Source organism: Artibeus jamaicensis, unplaced genomic scaffold, assembly GCF_021234435.1.
Source record: "Artibeus jamaicensis isolate MK-2021 breed Jamaican fruit bat unplaced genomic scaffold, CSHL_Jam_final scaffold_847, whole genome shotgun sequence".
Lineage (NCBI taxonomy): Eukaryota > Metazoa > Chordata > Mammalia > Chiroptera > Phyllostomidae > Artibeus > Artibeus jamaicensis.
The window spans coordinates 9334769-9352127 of record NW_026522057.1 but is presented as its reverse complement, the minus strand read 5'-3'; the positions used below and the strand labels follow the sequence as shown (position 1 = coordinate 9352127).

The 17359-nt window shown below is 49.3% G+C and overlaps 1 protein-coding gene across 4 annotated transcripts; it reads right to left on the bottom strand.

Moving 5' to 3' along the window:
* Nucleotides 1-13308: 13308 nt before the first annotated feature.
* On the bottom strand, nt 13309-16569 carry SMIM12 (small integral membrane protein 12). 4 transcript variants are annotated; one of them, XM_037149766.2, is made up of 2 exons: nt 16525-16569; nt 13309-14255 (listed from the first exon to the last, which is right to left on the bottom strand). In XM_037149766.2, exon 2 carries the CDS (start codon nt 14248-14250, stop codon nt 13972-13974), a length of 279 nt encoding a protein of 92 aa, XP_037005661.1. In that variant the 5' UTR covers nt 14251-14255; nt 16525-16569; the 3' UTR covers nt 13309-13971. The 4 variants fall into 4 exon arrangements, with proteins under 4 accessions (XP_037005661.1, XP_037005660.1, XP_037005659.2 ...); XM_037149765.2 differs by having other exon boundaries at nt 16465-16568; XM_037149764.2 differs by lacking the exon at nt 16525-16569 and adding an exon at nt 16105-16445.
* Nucleotides 16570-17359: the final 790 nt, after the last annotated feature.

Sequence of the window (17359 nt, the reverse complement as noted above, 5' to 3'; positions counted from 1 at the left end):
ATACACAGGAAATCAACAGTGAAGGGAAGGAAGCTGGCATTCAAATCAACAATTTGAAACGAAAAGAAGAAAAAACATTCAACAAGAACAAAAAGTAAAAACAAGAATTCAAAAAAATGAGGAAAGGCTTATGAACCTCTGGGACAACTTTAAACTTACCAACATCCAAATCATAGGAGTGCCAAAAAAAAAAAAAAAAGGAAGAACAAGAAATTAAAGTTTATTTGACAAAATAATGAAAGAAAACTTCCATAATTTGGTGAAGGAAATAGACACACAGTCCCAAACAAGTTGGACCCAAAGAGGACCACACCAAGACACATTATAATTAAAATGCTAAAGGTTAAAGATAGAGAATCTTAAAAGCATCAAAAGCTGACAGTTACCTACAAAGGGGCTCCCATAAGACTGTCAGCTGATTTCTCAAAGGAAACTCTGCAGGCAAGAAGGGAATGGCATGAAGTATTCAAAGTGATGAAAAGCAAGGACCTACAACTAAGATTACCCAGCAAAGCTATCATTTACAGTGAAAGGGCAGATAAAGTGCTTCCCAAACAAGGTAAAGCTAAAGGAGTTCATCATCACCAAGCCATTATTACATGAAATATTAAAGGGACTTATTTAAGAAAAAGAAGATCAAAACTATGAACATTAAAATGATAACGCACTCACAACTATCAACAACTAAATCTGAAAAACAAAAACAAACTAAGCAAACAACCAGAACAGGAACAGAATCATAGATATGGAGATCATTTGGAAGGTTATCAGCTGGCAGGAGAAAGGGGGAGAGTAGGGGAAAAAGTTACAGGGAATGAGAAGCATAAATGATAGGTACAAAATAGACAGGGGGATGTTAAGAATAGTATAGGAAATGGAGAAGCCGAAGAACTTATGGGCATGACCCATGGGCATGAACTAAGAAGGGGGATTACTGGAGGGAAGGACAGTACTGGGCAGAGGAGGGCAAAGGGAAAATTGGGACAAGTGTAATAGGATAATCAATAAAATATACTTAAAAATAAAATAAAAATAAAAATAAATTTTAATCCATAAAAAAAGAAGAGACCAGGAGAAACAGCTGAGCTGGGCTTGACTTTTTCCCCTGCAACTAAGAGAGTAGCAGCACCCATCCAGGTCTCCCTCATCTACAGTTACAGAGACATCACTCCCTGCCTTGCAGGGATTTGGGGAGGATTAAATGAAATATTGTGAAGCACCTGGTCCGACACTTAGGCTGAAGTTCAGTGAGCAAGCAGGTTCTCCTCTTTTTTTCTGGGATTGGGCTGCCTCTGTCTTCCAGGACTAACAAGGTCCATGGGAGAAAGAGGGTGGCTGGCCCCTGGCTCTTTTCCAAGCAGCAGGGAATCATGGGATTCATAGACCTGCTGGCTCCTCCTCCTTGACACTCCAACCGAAAGCACCCATCTTCCTGCCTCCACTGCTGGCTCCTGGACCCTGAGGAGCCAGTGGCCATAAGAGACCCAGGCTGCTAACCTCAGAGGGAGACACTGAGAGCTGGGGAAGATCAATGTGCTATCAGAAGCCCCTGAAATGCTGTCTAGCCCACCTACTGAGGCTGCATGAAAGTGACAGGGAGGGGAGGTTCCAGGTCAAGTCCAAGTGTTCACTTGTTATCTGTGACAAGTGTAAGAGCCCTAGAAAACTACTTCTGAGCCACCTCTCCACCCTGCATTCTGCTTATGTGAGCTCAGTGGAGGAAGGCTTTACTAGAATCAGCCTGAACCAATCTAACCGGGCAGGTCAATCTTCTGGAAAAAATAATGAAAGTGATGTTTGGGTCCTCAGTGTTGTTTCTATCACTCCCAACCTAGAAAGAGAGAGGCAGGGTACAGAGGGTACCGAGTGGAGCCAAAACAAGGGCGGCCCCTTCCAAGTCGGTGTGCCCCCACTGGGAGAGCCTGGGGCCGCGGCCAGCCTATTAACAGTTGTCTAGAGGAAGGGCATCCAGGCTGTGATAAGGCAGGGGAAGAACAGGACCCAGGCCTGGGGCCCGTCTGTTCCTTCACCCCAGAGACCACAGGGACAATCAGCTCCCAGGGCCTTCCGGCCTCGGGAGTTTAGGTCCCACCCTAAGGTCTCTTGGGGACAGGAGGAGGAGCCAGCCCCAACCTCAGTCCAGGGCCAGGCAAGCAGCCAGGAGCCAGTGGGAACTTGTCTCGAGAGGCTGGGCACCCCATGCCCAAGGCTCTGGCTGCTGCCACTCTCCCCTGACTTCCCCAAATGCAGTCCCTTCCATGCCTCTGTCCTGTCTAGTCTCCTGTTACAGGTTGAATCATTTCTGCCCCCCATCCCCCCAAATTTATATGTTGAAGCCCCCACCCCTATACCTCACTCAGAATGTGACTATTTGGAGATAAGGCCTTTAATGAGGTGATTAGGTTAAAACGAGGCCATCAGAGTGGGCCCTAATCCAATCTTACTGGTGCCTTTACAAGGAGATTTGGACACATGAGAGATACCAGGACCTCCTATGCACAGAGGGACACCGTGGAAGGACACAGCAAGAGGACAGCCAACTGCAAGTCAAGGACGGAGGCTGCAGAGGAAACCCGCCCTGCTGGGCCTTGCTCTCAGACTTCCACTCCCCAGAACCAGGAGAAAATAAACGTCTGTTGTTTAAGCAGCCCCGCCTGGGTATTTTGTCGCAGCAGCTCCTCTGCCTCACCTGGGGGACCATGAGTAGGGACCTGGGGATGTCCTCCTCACCGGCTCCCAGCTGAGCCTCACAATGGGTTGGCGCTCCGAGAGCCACAATAACCAGGCCGGACCCCTTCAGCCCAGCTTGTGTAACCTCCTTCCGAAACCTCCATTGGTCTGCAGGCCAATCAGTGATCCAACCAAGGCAGGGCTGTGTGGGTGCTGGGGACCTGTCCAACAGTGGGACAAAGGTGTAAGGGCCACCCTAACAAGAGGTATCTTCAGACTGACGAGCAAAGCAGGCAACTCCACAGAATATCACAAATGTATTATAGGGCAATTTACTTACAAGGCTGTGGGGTCAGGTGTGGACAGGTGACCAGTTCTGTGAAAATGGTTTTCTGCTAACAGGCCCCTGTGACAGTACTGTTTTCCGAGTGTAGAGTGTGACTCAGGCATGAACGAATGACAAGACCAAGAATGCAGGGCCCATGTCTCCTGGTGGTCTGTGATAGATGACTACGCATAACCAATAGATACTCTTAGCAGTTTGATATTCAGCTCAGCTGTGGTACCATTCCAGCTAGTCCTAACAAAAATATTTATGGCTATATACTTAAAGAGCACAGATAATTACCTATGCTTTGCTCAGGATGTTACAATCGGTCGAAGGTCCCAGCATGGAAACTCCAAGAGACAAAGATGGAGTTGGTTTTATTCGCATCCACAGGTGTACAGGACCCACCTGGGGCTGGGGAGGCCACAAGGTTCCAAGGCGGGTGCAGGAGGGCCTGGGTGGTGGGGGGCCAGCAAGAGGCAGAGACACATCAAATGGCAGAGCCAAAGGGCCTCTGGGCCAAGCATTGGTGCACCTCACCTCTCCCCAGCCCCTGCCACAGCGTCACTGAGGGCCTCGGCTCCCCCTCCACACTCCAGCAACCCCTTACAGTACCCAGACAGAGGCCAGAGTCTTGAAGTGTGGGTAAATCCATGGGATGGAAAAATACTACTAATCAAAATAACCAGTTCTTCCTACGTGCTGATTGTATTTGTCTCTGTTCCAAATGCCTTGCATGTTTTCTTTTATCCTCAAAATCTATGAGGCAAGTAATACATTAGCCCCACCTGGCACATGAGATTGACAATGAGAAGCTAAGCAGCTTGGCAAAGGCCACACAGCTGCAAGTGGCAGTGCTGGGCTATGACCCCGAGCAGTGTAACTGCAGAACCGGGTTTCTTAGAGGGGCTGGGGGGGGGGGGGGTGCGGCGCGGCGCTTCAGTCTGAGGCCAGTAAGGCCCCAGCATGTGTCAGCAAGGCAAAAGCCAGCTGAGGACGGGCCTTTAGGGACGCCAGCAGCTGAACAATAATTCACCTTGTCATCAACTGACAAGATCATAAACGCACAGGATGCCATCTGTGGGAAAGACTGTGACTCCTACCCTCCCACACGTGGGGAAAAGAGCTTGGAGGGCATCAAAGGGGCAGAGCTGCCCCACAGGTTTATCTTTGGTCTGTGCACCGGGAAAGTGAAACTGGGAAGAAGGCAGGAAGAGCAAGCTGCCACCTCTGTCGGAGGTTCAGGTTGTGCGAGCTGCCAGCGGAGGGGCTGCAGCTATGCCCACTCTGTGCCCAAGGGCAAGCTGGCACTCGACAGTGTTTCCCCTCATCAAGTCAGCTTGTCTGCAGGCCAGCCGACCTTTGTTTGCTGTGATGACAAGATGTAAACTGGAAAGGGGAGCAGGGCACAGGGTGGCTGCAAGCCCAGCTCCGCCAAGAATTCCGTTATCTTGGGTGAGCCATTTCCTGCTCTCGGCCTCAGATCCCCATTGTTAGCCTAAGGAGAACCAGCGCCCTTCTACCTTCTGTTTGAACTCCATGGGGATGAGGGGCACATGGAAAAAGGACTTCGTGTAAATGCAAGACGTTTACATCAGCTTCTTGATGAAATGAGGAAAGCAAACCCTGCCACGTTTGCAAGGATGCCTTCTGCTTCACCCTACCGGCCTACTCTCCCCTCCCAGGCCTCAGTCAGAGGGAAGGCGCTATGGGGGAAAGGAGACACTCAAGGAGCAGCAGTGGTCCCTCAGGCCCCCGGGTATTCCGGCACCTTCTCAGGATTTCCACATCCCACAGGGTCAGCAGGGGTGTGTTGAGGCTTGGGGGAGCCCCACCTGGTAAGGGCTTCAAGTGGCCCCCTGGGCTCCGACCCAGGGCCTTGCCGGACTCCTTGGAGTGCTCCCACCCACCCCGCTGAGCTGCAGCGGGGCTTTGATCACTACTACACGAAGGGTTTCCTGAATGCTTTCCTGAGGACATTGTTCCCCACCACAGAGTCATCAGGGTCAAATTCATCATGGGCTATGCTGGTCCAGGTCCCACCCAGTGGGGAAAGCCAGCCCTCTGCCCAAGCCCTGCCTCCCCTGGGAAAAGTGAGGCAGCCACTTCTCTGGATTTAGCTCTTTACCAGCCCGGGGAAGGCAAAGCTGTAGCAAAACACTGCTGCCCCGAGCACGAGGCTGCTGGGCTCTCCAAGTCCACACCTGGTGGTCCCTGTCTTCCAATGGGGCTGGTCTCCGCACCCAGCCCCAGTCCCAGCTCCATCCCAGAATCACCCTCAGGGGCCTCTTCATTCATTCTATACTTATTGGAAAATGACTGTGCAACCCTCTGGGAGGAGCAGACAGATGAATGAGACCTGGTCCCTGCCCTCAAGGAGCACACAGTCTTGGGGGAACACACACACACACCCATCACAGTGCCTTGTAGTCAGCACTGCAGGAGAACGAACTCAGGGCAGGACAGGCGGGGAGGGTACAACAAGCTCTGCTTAGGGGAGTGTGTATGGACCCACGCATGCTCAACCTGGTGGTGGACCAGGAGTTCACGAGGTAGCCAAGGAGGCGAGAAGCACAGTGCACACAGGTAAGTCAGGGTTTGAACAAGCAGGATGCACTCAGGAATTGGCAAAAACTAGGTTTCATCCTGGAGATGATGGATGAGGCTGGAAGGCAGTGAAGGATCTTTCAGGGCTCATGAGGCGCTTTGGTGAGAGGAGCCACAGGGGTCTTTAAGGAGTGACATTATCGAAGATTGTTTGAGAAAGAAAATGCTGGCAGAAATGGGGAGAATTTTCAGGAGGAGATCAAATCTTCAGGCAAGACATGACAAGGGCCTGAATCCAGGACGTGAGAGGAAGAGATGAGGAATTTCGGACAGAGAAGTGGGTTGCCATGGGTTGGTGACAGAACCCAAGAGGGGGTGGCGGGGAAGAGCCAGAAACCACATGAGCAATAGGACAGAGGAGACAGTCCCTACGCCACACCCCGTGGTTTATAAACATCCTCCCAAACTTCATCACTCTGTGAGGCAGGGAGAACTACCCCTAATTTACAGATGATGCTTACAGGAGTGGAGTGACCTTTCTAGCCACACTAGGTCCGAGCTAAACTTCAAATCCAGACCAACTCTTTTACCCATCAGACTATTGGGGAAATGTAGACAGATGAGCAGTAAGCTGTTTCAGAGAATGAGCCAGAGTTTAGGACCTTCACAGCTGGAGACAGACATTTAGGAGTCGCTGAGTTACATACAGGTAGTGGCTGAAGCCACAGAGGAGCCTAAAACTGTCCGGCGAGAAAAGAGCCAAGGCCCACCCTTGGAGGAGAGGGGAGAGCTGTGACAGGAGACTGCCCCAGTGGAGCTGAGGCACGAGGGAATCCCACAGAGGACTGAATACGGCAAGCAGTCACCGAATGACGAGGTCCAAGAATGACGAGGCCCAAAGTGAGGATATGAGATTTGAGACTACCAAGGCTTTTAGCCAAAATGGCTTTGCTGCTGGAGAGCTGGAGAGCAAGCAGCAAAGGGCGAGGAGTCCAGGAATAGGGTGGTGGACTTGAGGAGCATGGTTAAAAAAAAAAAACATCTTGAAGACTGCATCCACAAGCTATAAATGGAGCGCCCCAGGCAACGGGGTTATGCAAATATTTCTAGCTGCACTTGGCAGCGCAGGCCTGGAAGCAAACAGAAATGGACGGAACGACCCAGGCTGGCAGTGAGGGAACAGGGGCAGTGCCGGGGCAACGAGGGCGCAGAGGACTCTGGACCCTTCCGGACAGAAGAGCTGCCCCTGCTGGAATGCCAGTAAAACTATGAAAGTCTCCAATAGCTGGAAGACCCATTTGACATTTTTAAACGAAAATAAAGCCAGGGTTTACCTTTGCATCATGTAAAAAGGATGTAACAGAAAACTAATGTTAACAAATTTAATTCAAAATGAACTTTTTAGGTGTATCGCAGGCACCCCTGGAACTGAGATACTAATGACTGATTAGTCCTCTCTACTCTAAAAGCTGAAGTCCCAAAGACTTCTATTTAGCAAACACTTTGAGAGATTGTACAGAAAAGGACTGAATGAGCATTTATTTCTATTAGTCAGACTGGCTGCCATTCCAAGTCCGTGAAGCGAGGTTTTACTGGGATGTAACATAGTGCTTGCATGTTTTTCAAAGCACTTTCTAAACTGGTTTCTCTTTTACACTAGCAGCAGAGAACATGGTAGTGTCCCCATTGTGTCATGAGGACATCAAGGCCAGGAGAGGTAAAGGCACATGTCCCTGGCCACCCGGTTGTCTTGCCTCCAAGTCCAAGGCCCTCCACCCATTCTCCTGATATGCAACCACGCTGGGCACCCCACAACGCCTTCCTCCCCACTTCTCACCTCTGGCCTTGCAGCAGTGGAACTCTCCTCAGCAACACAGGTCTGGAGCTGGCAATCCCCCAGCCAGTTCAGTCCTTATGTGAGGCAGTCCTTTCTGTAAATATCCTTATGAAGCCCTCGACCATCAGGCCTGAGCTGCAAGGACCCCTGTGACCACTCTCCCAGTCAAGGCCACTCTCATCTCCACCTCCCTGCCTCACCAAGATCACAAGGACATGTACAACTATTGCAAAAAAAATAAAGCAGCTAATACACAGGGAGGGGGGTGCAAAAAAACAGACTTATCTTCTGGAGGGGGAGTACCTTGTAGTACAGGTTTCCCCCACTGTGTGTTCTAGGAGGCCATCTGTATCAGTGTACCAGCTGGTGTTGTTGTGAGAGGTGGTATTTGGCTTCAGTGGATTTTTTTGAAGGCTCTTTCAACATGTTTGCCCATTTCATGATGGGCAGTTTATGAACACACCTGCCCACACCGTGCTGAGTGTTCAGTTTTTGACAAAAAATAGCATGACCCCTGTGCCCCACCCTCCATAGTCATCCCATCTCACCCCAAGTGACTTTTTTTTTTTGTTTCCCTAGATGAAGAAAGTCCCCAAAGGGAAGCATTTTGCCGATGTGGAGGAGGTGAAACAAAAAAAGGCAGAAGCACTAAAAGGCATCAACATCATAGTCCTGGCTGGTGTAGCTCAGTGGATTGAGCACAGGCCTGTGAAACAAAGGGTCACCGGTTCGATTCCCAGTCAGGGCACATGCCTGGGTTGCAGGCCAGGTCCCCAGTAAGGGACACGGGAGAGGCAACCACACACTGATGTTTCTCTCCCTCTTTCTTCTTCCCTTCTCCTCTCTAAAAATAAATATTTTTTTAAAAAAACCATTTTGAGCAGTGGAGACTTTAAAAGTAACTGAAGTTTAAACATGTAAGAATACACAATTTTTAGTAAGTTGCTGGTTTTGGGGGGTCTTCCTCCCTTGCCCACAGAGCACCTACTGGTGGCCATGGACTCTGTGAGGAACTTTACATGTTACCTTCTCCTCAAACCACGCAGCAAGACTAGGCCTTCTTATCCCCACTTCACAGATGAGGCCATCAAGGTTCAGAAAGGCCAAGGGACTTGCCCACAGTCCATTGGCGGGTTGTTGCGGCAGCACTCACAACCCCAGTCTGTCAGACTCCAGGTCCCACTTTATTTTGAGTCTACCACATTGCCCCGGTTCCCCCCTGCACAGGCGCCTAGAGATGCACACCCAAGTGGAAAAGTGAGCTTCTTCATGGCCGCTGCCTAGCTCCCGAGAGATTCAAGGGGGCCTAATCCCACAGAGTTCCACCCCATCGGCAGCCCCTGGGAAGCCAACGGGAGTCCAAGGGCTCCCTGGCAGGCCTGTCCTGGCAGCTGCCCAGCGGACTTGTGCTAACACAGCCACAGGCACAGGAAAGGCTCCAGAGAGAATGGAAAAGCACCAGATGCTGGGCCACTGGCAAGAGTGATTCCTGCTGTGCTCAAGCAGGGTGACCCTGCTCTGAAGCCACCACCATCTGTGGGTCGGGAAGAGACCCAAGGTGGGGCAAGGAGAAAGCCCCAAGCACATCCACTTACTAGTGTTTCAGTGAAAGTGGCTGTTGGGCCAGCCCAAGAGACAGTCACCTGCCTCCAAAGTGAGTCAGCAGGCATGGAAGAAGCCAGCTCGTGCCCTGGTGCACCCCAGCAACCCTGGCCTGCCTCTGCTCACATCCACTTCCACCCTGCTACTTAGAGTCACCTAGCATGCAAGAGCATGCGCGACTTCACGGCAGCCCCGCGGCAGCTCCCAGCTCCCAGAGAGCCGTGGGAAAGAAAACCCACCGAGAATATTAATAGACTTGCTAGAGGCAGAAATTCAGTGAGGGCGAGCCCTAGGAAATGAAATTATTTAGAAGAAGGCACAATTAAAGTGAGCCTGGGAGAAGGGAGCAACTTGGATTTCCCAGGAGAGGGCTTCCTGGGTCAGGCACTGGGAAGAGGTATGCCAGCGGTGGCGCGATTATTCTGAAACATCTGAAAACCCAGAACGTCTTAGTCTGTCTACAGAAAAAATGGTTTAGTGTTTGTTTCTGTAGCTTTTCTGTACACTAATGTTTTGCTAAGGCTGACATTACCCTACGTGTGTGCAGTATACTCAAAACCGTTTCAAGGGAAACCACTACTGGGATCTAATGTCTGCCACAAATTGTTAGGTTGCCAAATAACTAATTAATCGATTAAAAGGAGAGGGACAGGTGAGAGGTTGCAAACGGTCAGCCATTAGGTCAAATTAACCACATGGGTATGCTAGCATGCTTAGAACTTTCTTTTAAAAAATGAACTGTCGCCATGGCTGGGTGGCTCAGTTGGTTGGAGCACTGTCCCGTGCAGCAAAAGGTTGTGGGTTCAATCCCCAGTCAGGGTCTGTATGGGCGGCAACCAAACGATGTTTCTCACATTGATGTTTCTTTTCCTCTCTCTCTCCCCCACTTCCTCTCTTTCAAAAAATCAATAACAAAATAATAAAAACATATCCTTGGGTGAGGATTAAAAAAATTAAAGGAATTGTCAACTTTTAAAAATGAGAAGATTACATACACACACACAAACACATGCAAAAATATCTGAAAAAATCTGGAATCAGCAGCAGAAGTTGGAGGATGCTGAGTAGTGACTGCCCCCTTTAGGCAGACCTGTGCTTTCCAGTTCCTGGCCTGGTACAATCCTTTAAGCCACATGACTGACCCCTGTAAGCACACCAGTTAAGCCCAATGAAGGGATCCCAGTCTTGGTCATGCTCAGGACGGCCACGGGAGGGCAGCACTGGCCTGCCAATGCCTGCCCACCAGCTGGAGCCTGTAACCGAGCTCAGCGTGCCACATCCTTTCAGAACCAAAAACCCCATCCTTGCCTCAGTAGCAGACACTCCTCCCCGACACTCCCCATCAGATTTGTTCCCTGAGAAGCAACAGCAGCTCATGTCAACATTCCCACCAGGCCTGGGCAACCTGACTTGCTCCTCCTCCACTCTGCCCACCACGGCCCACATCCTCCCAGCCCCTCACTCCACAGCTGGTATCAACACGTTCAGGAATCCTACCTTTATCACCTGTTAATACCATCAGGCCTCAGAAACACGAGCAGGCAAGCACCCTCTCCCTTTTCAAAAGCAGTTAGTCCTTCATCAAATGCGCATGACTTGCCTTTGACAGCTCACTTAGGTTAAAGTCAGTTGACTTCATGAGGCAATGGGTTCTTCTGCCTCTACCTGCCCTCTGCTCTCACTCCCCACTTCAATCTCACTGGCGGAATCTTAAGTGGTAGCTTCTAGTATGAACTTCTACCGCCCTTTAGGAAAGGCATTTGGTACAACGTGTTGAGACCCTTAAAACTGCTCATACCATTTCACCCAAAATGCCACTTTCTGCTCCTACCACTTAGTCCAAATTGCAGGAAAAGCCTTACACCCGTGTAAGATACTCATTGCACTATTTATGCTAGTGAGCAACCAGAAATAACCGAATGTCCACCAGCAATAGGGAAATTGTTAAAAGCTTAACAGAATGGTAGCTTTTTCGTTGTGTTAAGAGCACTGGAGGGACTTCGGGCCAAGATGAAGGCGTAGGTAAACACACTGTGCCTCCTCGTACAAAAGGACAACACATTTAAAAACAAAAAAACACCAGAACGGACAGAAAATCGAACTGTATGGAAGTCCGACAACCACGGAGTTAAAGGAGAAACATTCATCCAGACCAACAGGAGGGGGGGAGTCAGGCAGCCGGGTGGAGAGGACTGGCAGCAAGGCGGCTAGAGGACCGAGGACCAGGGTGGGCAAGGCTGCAACTAGCGGGCAAGGAGGTGGCTGGCAGACCCAGCAAGGCAGTGGATTGTGGATTCTGCGGTCCTACATTCAAGTGTAGATAAATGGGAGGAACATCTGAGGAGCAAGACAGAGCACGAAACCCAGGGTTCCAGCTCTGGGAAATAAAGCCTCAAACCACTGATTGAAAACACCTGTGGGGGTGGAGGCGGCAGCAGGAGAAACTCCCAGCCTCACAGGAGTTCAGTGGAGAGACCCACAGGGTCCCAGAATGTACACATGCCCACTCATCCAGGAATCAGCACCAAAAGGGCCCAATCTGCTTGTGGGTAACAGGGGAAATGACTGAAATCTGACAGAGAGAGATGCAAGCAGCACTGTTCTCTTCTGAATCCCTCCCCCACAAACGGTGTCACAAGGCAACCACATGGGTTGCCCCACCCTGGTGAACACCTAAGGCTCCACCCCTTACTATGTAACAGGAGCACCCACCAGACCAAAAAAAAAAAAAAAAAATTGGCCCAAATGAAAGAATAGATCAAAGCTCCAGAAAAAATACAGCTAAGTGATGAAGAGAGCCAAACTATCAGATGCACAGTTCAAAACACTGGTAATCAGGATGCTCACAGAATTGATTGAATATGGTCGCACATTAGATGAAAAAATGAAGGCTATGCTAAGTGAAATAAAGGAAAATGTACAGGGAACCAGCAGTGATGGGAAGGAAACCAGGACTCAAATCAAAGGAGTGGACCAGAAGGAAGAAAGAAACATTCAACCAGAACAGAATGAAGAAACAAGAATTCAAAAAACAAAAAAAATGAGGAGAGGCTTAGGAACTTCCAGGACATCTATAAACGTTCCAACATCCAAATCATAGGGGTACCAGAAGGAGAAGAGGAAGAGCAAGAAATTGAAAACTTATTTGAACAAATAATGAAAAAGAACTTCCCCAATCTGGCAAAAGAAACAGACTTCCAGGAAGTCCCAAGGAAGCTCAGAGTCCCAAGGAAGTTGGACCAAGACACATCACAACTACATTAACCAAGATTAAAGATAAGGAGAGAATCTTAAAAGCAGCAAGAGAAAAGGAGACGGTTACCTGCAAAGGAGTGCCCATCAGACTATCAGTGGATTTCTCAAAAGAGACCTTACAGGCAAGAAGGGGCTGGAAAGAAGTATTGTAAGTCATGAAAGGCAAGGACCTACATCCAAGATTGCTCTATCCAGCACAGCTTTCATTTAGAATGGAAGGACAGATAAAGTGCTTCCCAGATAAGGTCAAGTTAAAGGAGCTCATCACCACCAAGCCCTTATTATATGAAATGTTGAAGAGACTTATCTAAGAAAAAGATGAAAAATATGAACAGTAAAATGACAACAAACTCAGTTATGAACAACCACACCTAAAACAAAAACAAAAACAAACCACGCAACTAGAGCAGGAACAGACCCACAGAAATGGAGATCACATGGAGGGTTATCAACAAGGGAGTGGGAGAAGGAGAGATGGGGGAAAGGTACAGAGAATAAGCAGCATAGATGGTAGGTAGAAAATAGACGGGGGGAGGGTAAGAATAGTATAGGAAATGTAGAAGCCAAAGAACTTACATGTATATGACCCATAGACATACACTAAAGGGGGGAATGTGGGTGGGAGAGGGTATGCAGGGCGGAGGAGAATAAACAGGGGAAAATAGAACAACTGTAATAGCATAATCAATAAAATATATGTTAAAAAACAAAGAGTTCTGGGTGTTGTATTAGAGCCCTTTAAAAAAAATCCCTAGCAAATGCTCTAAGGCACATACATCACTTTTGCAGGAACATGTGTCTGTGTCTGTGAAATTGGAAAATTTGACAGCAGCTGTTCAGCTCCCCGATCTTCTCTTAGACTCTGAAAAGTCCAATAAGCCTCCTGAACATGACAGAAAAGCACCTGAGAACCTGCACAACCTGAACTCACCGCCCCCAGGACCCAAAGCAACCACTCTAATAAAACTAGGCTCCCAGGCCCCTGGGGTCCTTAGTTAAGGGCCAGATTATCCTACCCTGAAATTCCTGCACTTGCATAAGGACCCCAAACACCATCTGGGAGATCAGATTAGATTATTATGGTTCTCAGATGCCACTTTAATCACGTTTTGTGCTACACAGTGATGGGAGGTGAACGAAGGTGACATCTGGGCAAATTCACCTGCCCGGAGATGAAGAGCCTGGGCCGCCAAAAACAGAAACAAGCGCTCCTTCCCAAGGGAACCCCCTTTCTGAGCTGGTAGGACAGGGTTTCAGAAAGAGCGAGCACAAATGGACAGGGCAAATGAATGAAGGGAGCCAGGTAGATATCTGAATTCCCATGCAAACGGGAACTACACATGTGGTATCTCTAAGGCAACACCCCAATCCCATGCACTTCTGCTTGAAGCCAAACTGCCTCCCTGCAGAGATGGACAGCCAATATTCATTCTGTAACACTACTTCCAGCAGTGGGCCCAGAAGTCCAGAAGCCCAGGCAGTTGTGGCCAGCATACAACAGATGCAGCCTGCAGGCCAGACCGCTCTGGGGCCTTCCTCTTCACCTGGCCCTTCAGCTGCTAGTGTGTCTTCCTGACCACAGAACAGCAGCCAGTTTGTGTGTGGCTGGGTGGTGCCAAAGGGGCCAGAATAAGCAACAAAGCAAATCAGATGTGGGTTCTGGAGCTGAGTCAACATGGTGGCAGGACCAGTCACAGCCTACAGAAGGACCTATATGGCCCCGTGTCTTCTGTTAATTCTTCTCCGGGCGGTTTCTGTTTAGGACAGCTTTAGGGGCAAATTCAAGTTTGTCCTTAAGGCTCACCACCTGGGTGTGGTCCTTGCCTAGCAGCTCGTCCAATTTGCGCTCCTCCCGACGCTCTGAGATGCTCTTCTCCTCCTCCACAGGCTGGGGATCCTTTCCCCTGATGAACCATTCCAGGTGGTAGCCCACAGCCCCAACCACGAAGGCCACAGGAAATGTGACATAGGGAGCATAAGTACGCACCACGGTCCAAAGCACAGGCCACATGACATCTGCAGAAGAGCACAAGGCAGCATTAGGCAGACACCAGCACCCCCTCCCCACCACATGGACCACCTGCCAGGGCTCCTCACTTACCAGGCAGCCTGGCACAATTTACTGACCATACATCCCATGCAGAGTAATGCAAGAGGGTACCTTGCTTTATACAAGAGTTAGATCCCTAAAACAATCTAGAAAATTTCAAAAGATTCAATTGTTAGAGAAGGGGAGAAGACTCTCCATTTTACTTGTATGTACGATACTTTCTGACAATTACGCAACCATGTATGGCTGAGAGGTCCCCACGAGGGGACCTCTAAGCCTCACCTAATAAAGCTTCAAGCCTGTTCTTGACCCCACACGTCCCTCTACAGTTTGCCACCTTTTAAAGAATGGGAAAGAAGTCTTTCTCTGACATCAACCTCCTGAGGTGGATGGCATTCTCAGAGGATTATGTAACTTGCCGAAGTCTCAACTAAAAGACCATCCCATTTGTGCTCCTATAGATATTTCTGCAGTGTGGCTACCTCTGGTCTACAGTGAACAATCAAAATCTCACCGAAGTTAGGATGACTCCCTTTTTCTCTTTGGGTTTAATTCTCTTTGGAGGAATCCCAGCATTCTGTGGACCTAAGCCCATAAATGGGCCATCAGCAGGGAAAAAACTGCAGCAGCTCCAAGATTCCCCTCTGGGTCCTCTGTCTTGGCACCAAGCACTTGGCCAGGCAATTCACACCCCAGTCACCAGCTGATCCTCACAACACCTCTATGAGGTATGAGCCAGACTTCTGTCTAAGGCCACAAAGGCTCTGGGACATGATGGTAATGTGCCCAAAATCACTAGAAATGGCATAGCCACTGATTTTGAACCCAGGCCCTCCAACTTCAAATCCTGTGCTCTTTCTAGTGGAAAGAATGCACTGCCAAAAGGTGTATGGTTTCTGAGCAAATCCTGAATTTGGGGAGAGCCTCTATGGGTTTTTCCCCATTAGCTTGGCATTTCGCTTCCTAGGAGAGCTCCTTTTTCTGCACACTTTAACGTTATACTCAGAGATCTGTGCAGTTATAAAAGTTAGAAGTTGTTAAAAGAGGTACCACTGAAGAATCTCAAACCTAGTACTTCTCCATCCTCTTCCCCACCTTTTGAGAGTTCTCTAAGTAAACACTTTCCCTAAAAAGCAACTCTCCATTCAGATTTCCAATTTTCCTTAAAACACTATCCAAGTCCACAACTATTACCTATCACACGCAGCACAAGGTCTCTCTGTTCTCCTACTCACATTCTAATCATTTACAAATAAGTAAATTAATTCATTTAACACAACTTCCTCGTGTCATGTAATGTGCTGGTCCACCCTACTTGTCTGCATTCCTCAAAACACGTTAAGCTCCAAGAGGGCAAGGATGATGTCTGTGGCCCATTGTGCCCCATCCGCTTCCCAATGCCTCCCTCCTGGCCTGGCATAAAATGCTCCAAAAAAAATGTGTTGAATGAAAAGAATGACAGCTCAAGCAACACACTAATGTAAAACCACAGCAGTCATCCACCCACCTGCCTTCAAAAGGTAGCAGGGACACAGCAGGGGCCTTTGCTGATTACAAGAAGCTCGATGTTCTTACAAGTCATCTCCAGGGTAGTTATATTAAAAACGCAAAAGTGTCTCGTAAATACTGTGACGCCTACTTCCAGCCGAACTTGAAGGGAGCCTGAATGCCCGGTAAAGGTCAACTGGGCTGCCGGCAAACCTGCCCCTGTTTCGGTTTCCCGGAGGCCCAGTGAGACTCAAATCCGCAGTCTGAGATTTGAGAATTGCCAACCAAGGCAGAGGTGACCTAAGAGGGCAGAAGGTTAATACTGACCGTCACTCGAGCCCAGTCCAGAGACGCAAGCGCAAGTGAGGTTAGGGTCCAAGTGTCTATTCACCTCCCTCCGCTGGACTCCCTGTCCCCTGCCCCTATCCCACCACGGTCATGGGCGTGTCGGCGGTGTCCTTCCTCAACCATGTGCCTGAGGCCTAGAAGCCCTGGCTGCAGAGGACCGTCTGGGCGGCCAGACTCGACCCCCCAGACTCGGGAAGAGTGGGAGCCGTCAGGCCAGTAACTCAGAGGTCAAAGCCAGCAGCCATCGCCAGGACAACGGCGGCCACTGCAGCCGGGACAACGGGCGGCCACGGCACCCGCCCGGGAGAAAGGAACTATCAGCTGAGACCGCGTGCTCACCTGAGCCGCAGCCGCACTCTTCCGGTCAGCCCCCACCCGCTGCCCGCTGGCCAGGAATACCTTTGTCGCCCTTCCCAGTGGCCCACGGGGCCTCGCCCGGGACCCCGCCCACCGAACGCTCTATCCGAGCACAGGGATTGGCTGAGCTCCAGTGGCGGACTGGAATAAGCTAGGCCTCAGCAACAAACTCCTGCTGCGCTGAGTTGGACACACGCCCCCTGGGGGTTAGGAGGTTTACCAGTGATGTAATCACGTTCTTTTCAGTGAAGTAAAAGGTCATCCATTCATTTATTCAACTGATGTTTTTACTAGGTGTCTTCTAAGACCTAGGTCTGAGCGCGCGCGCGCGCACACACACACACACACACACACACACACACTCACACTCACTCTCACACGCATGAACTCTGCAAGGAGCTCTCCGTAGCAGAATATAGTCTAGTGCTTAAGAACTCTTCGGATCTGGGCTAGCTCTCTAACTGTGACCTTGGGAACAGTATTAATCTGTTTTAGCCTCCTTTCCCTCTTATATGTAAAGGTAATAACACCTATTTCACAGGATGTTGTGAGAGTTAGATCAGATTAAAGTATGTAAAGTGCTATACCAGATACAGAGCAAGAAGAGAAATAAATGGCACTATTGTTAGTCTACAAACAATAGAAATAGTATAGTGAAACCTAAGCTTTACCTGACCCTTCAGGTACAAGTATTCCCTCCTTCTGTGTCCACTAAGCTCCCTCTTTAGACATCTATTTTATTGCATATAGAAAAAAAATGCCAAAGCTCAGGTTCTATAATGGTCTCACCTAGCTCTGCCTTTCCACTCTTATTCCATTAATTAGTCTCAACCAGGAATATTTATCTATCATTCGTCACACACACTAAATCCTCCTA

Coding starts and splice junctions, on each gene's coding strand:
- SMIM12 (XM_037149766.2), bottom strand. CDS start 14,250: ATGTGGCCTGTGCTTTGGACCGTGGTGCGTACTTATGCTCCCTATGTC.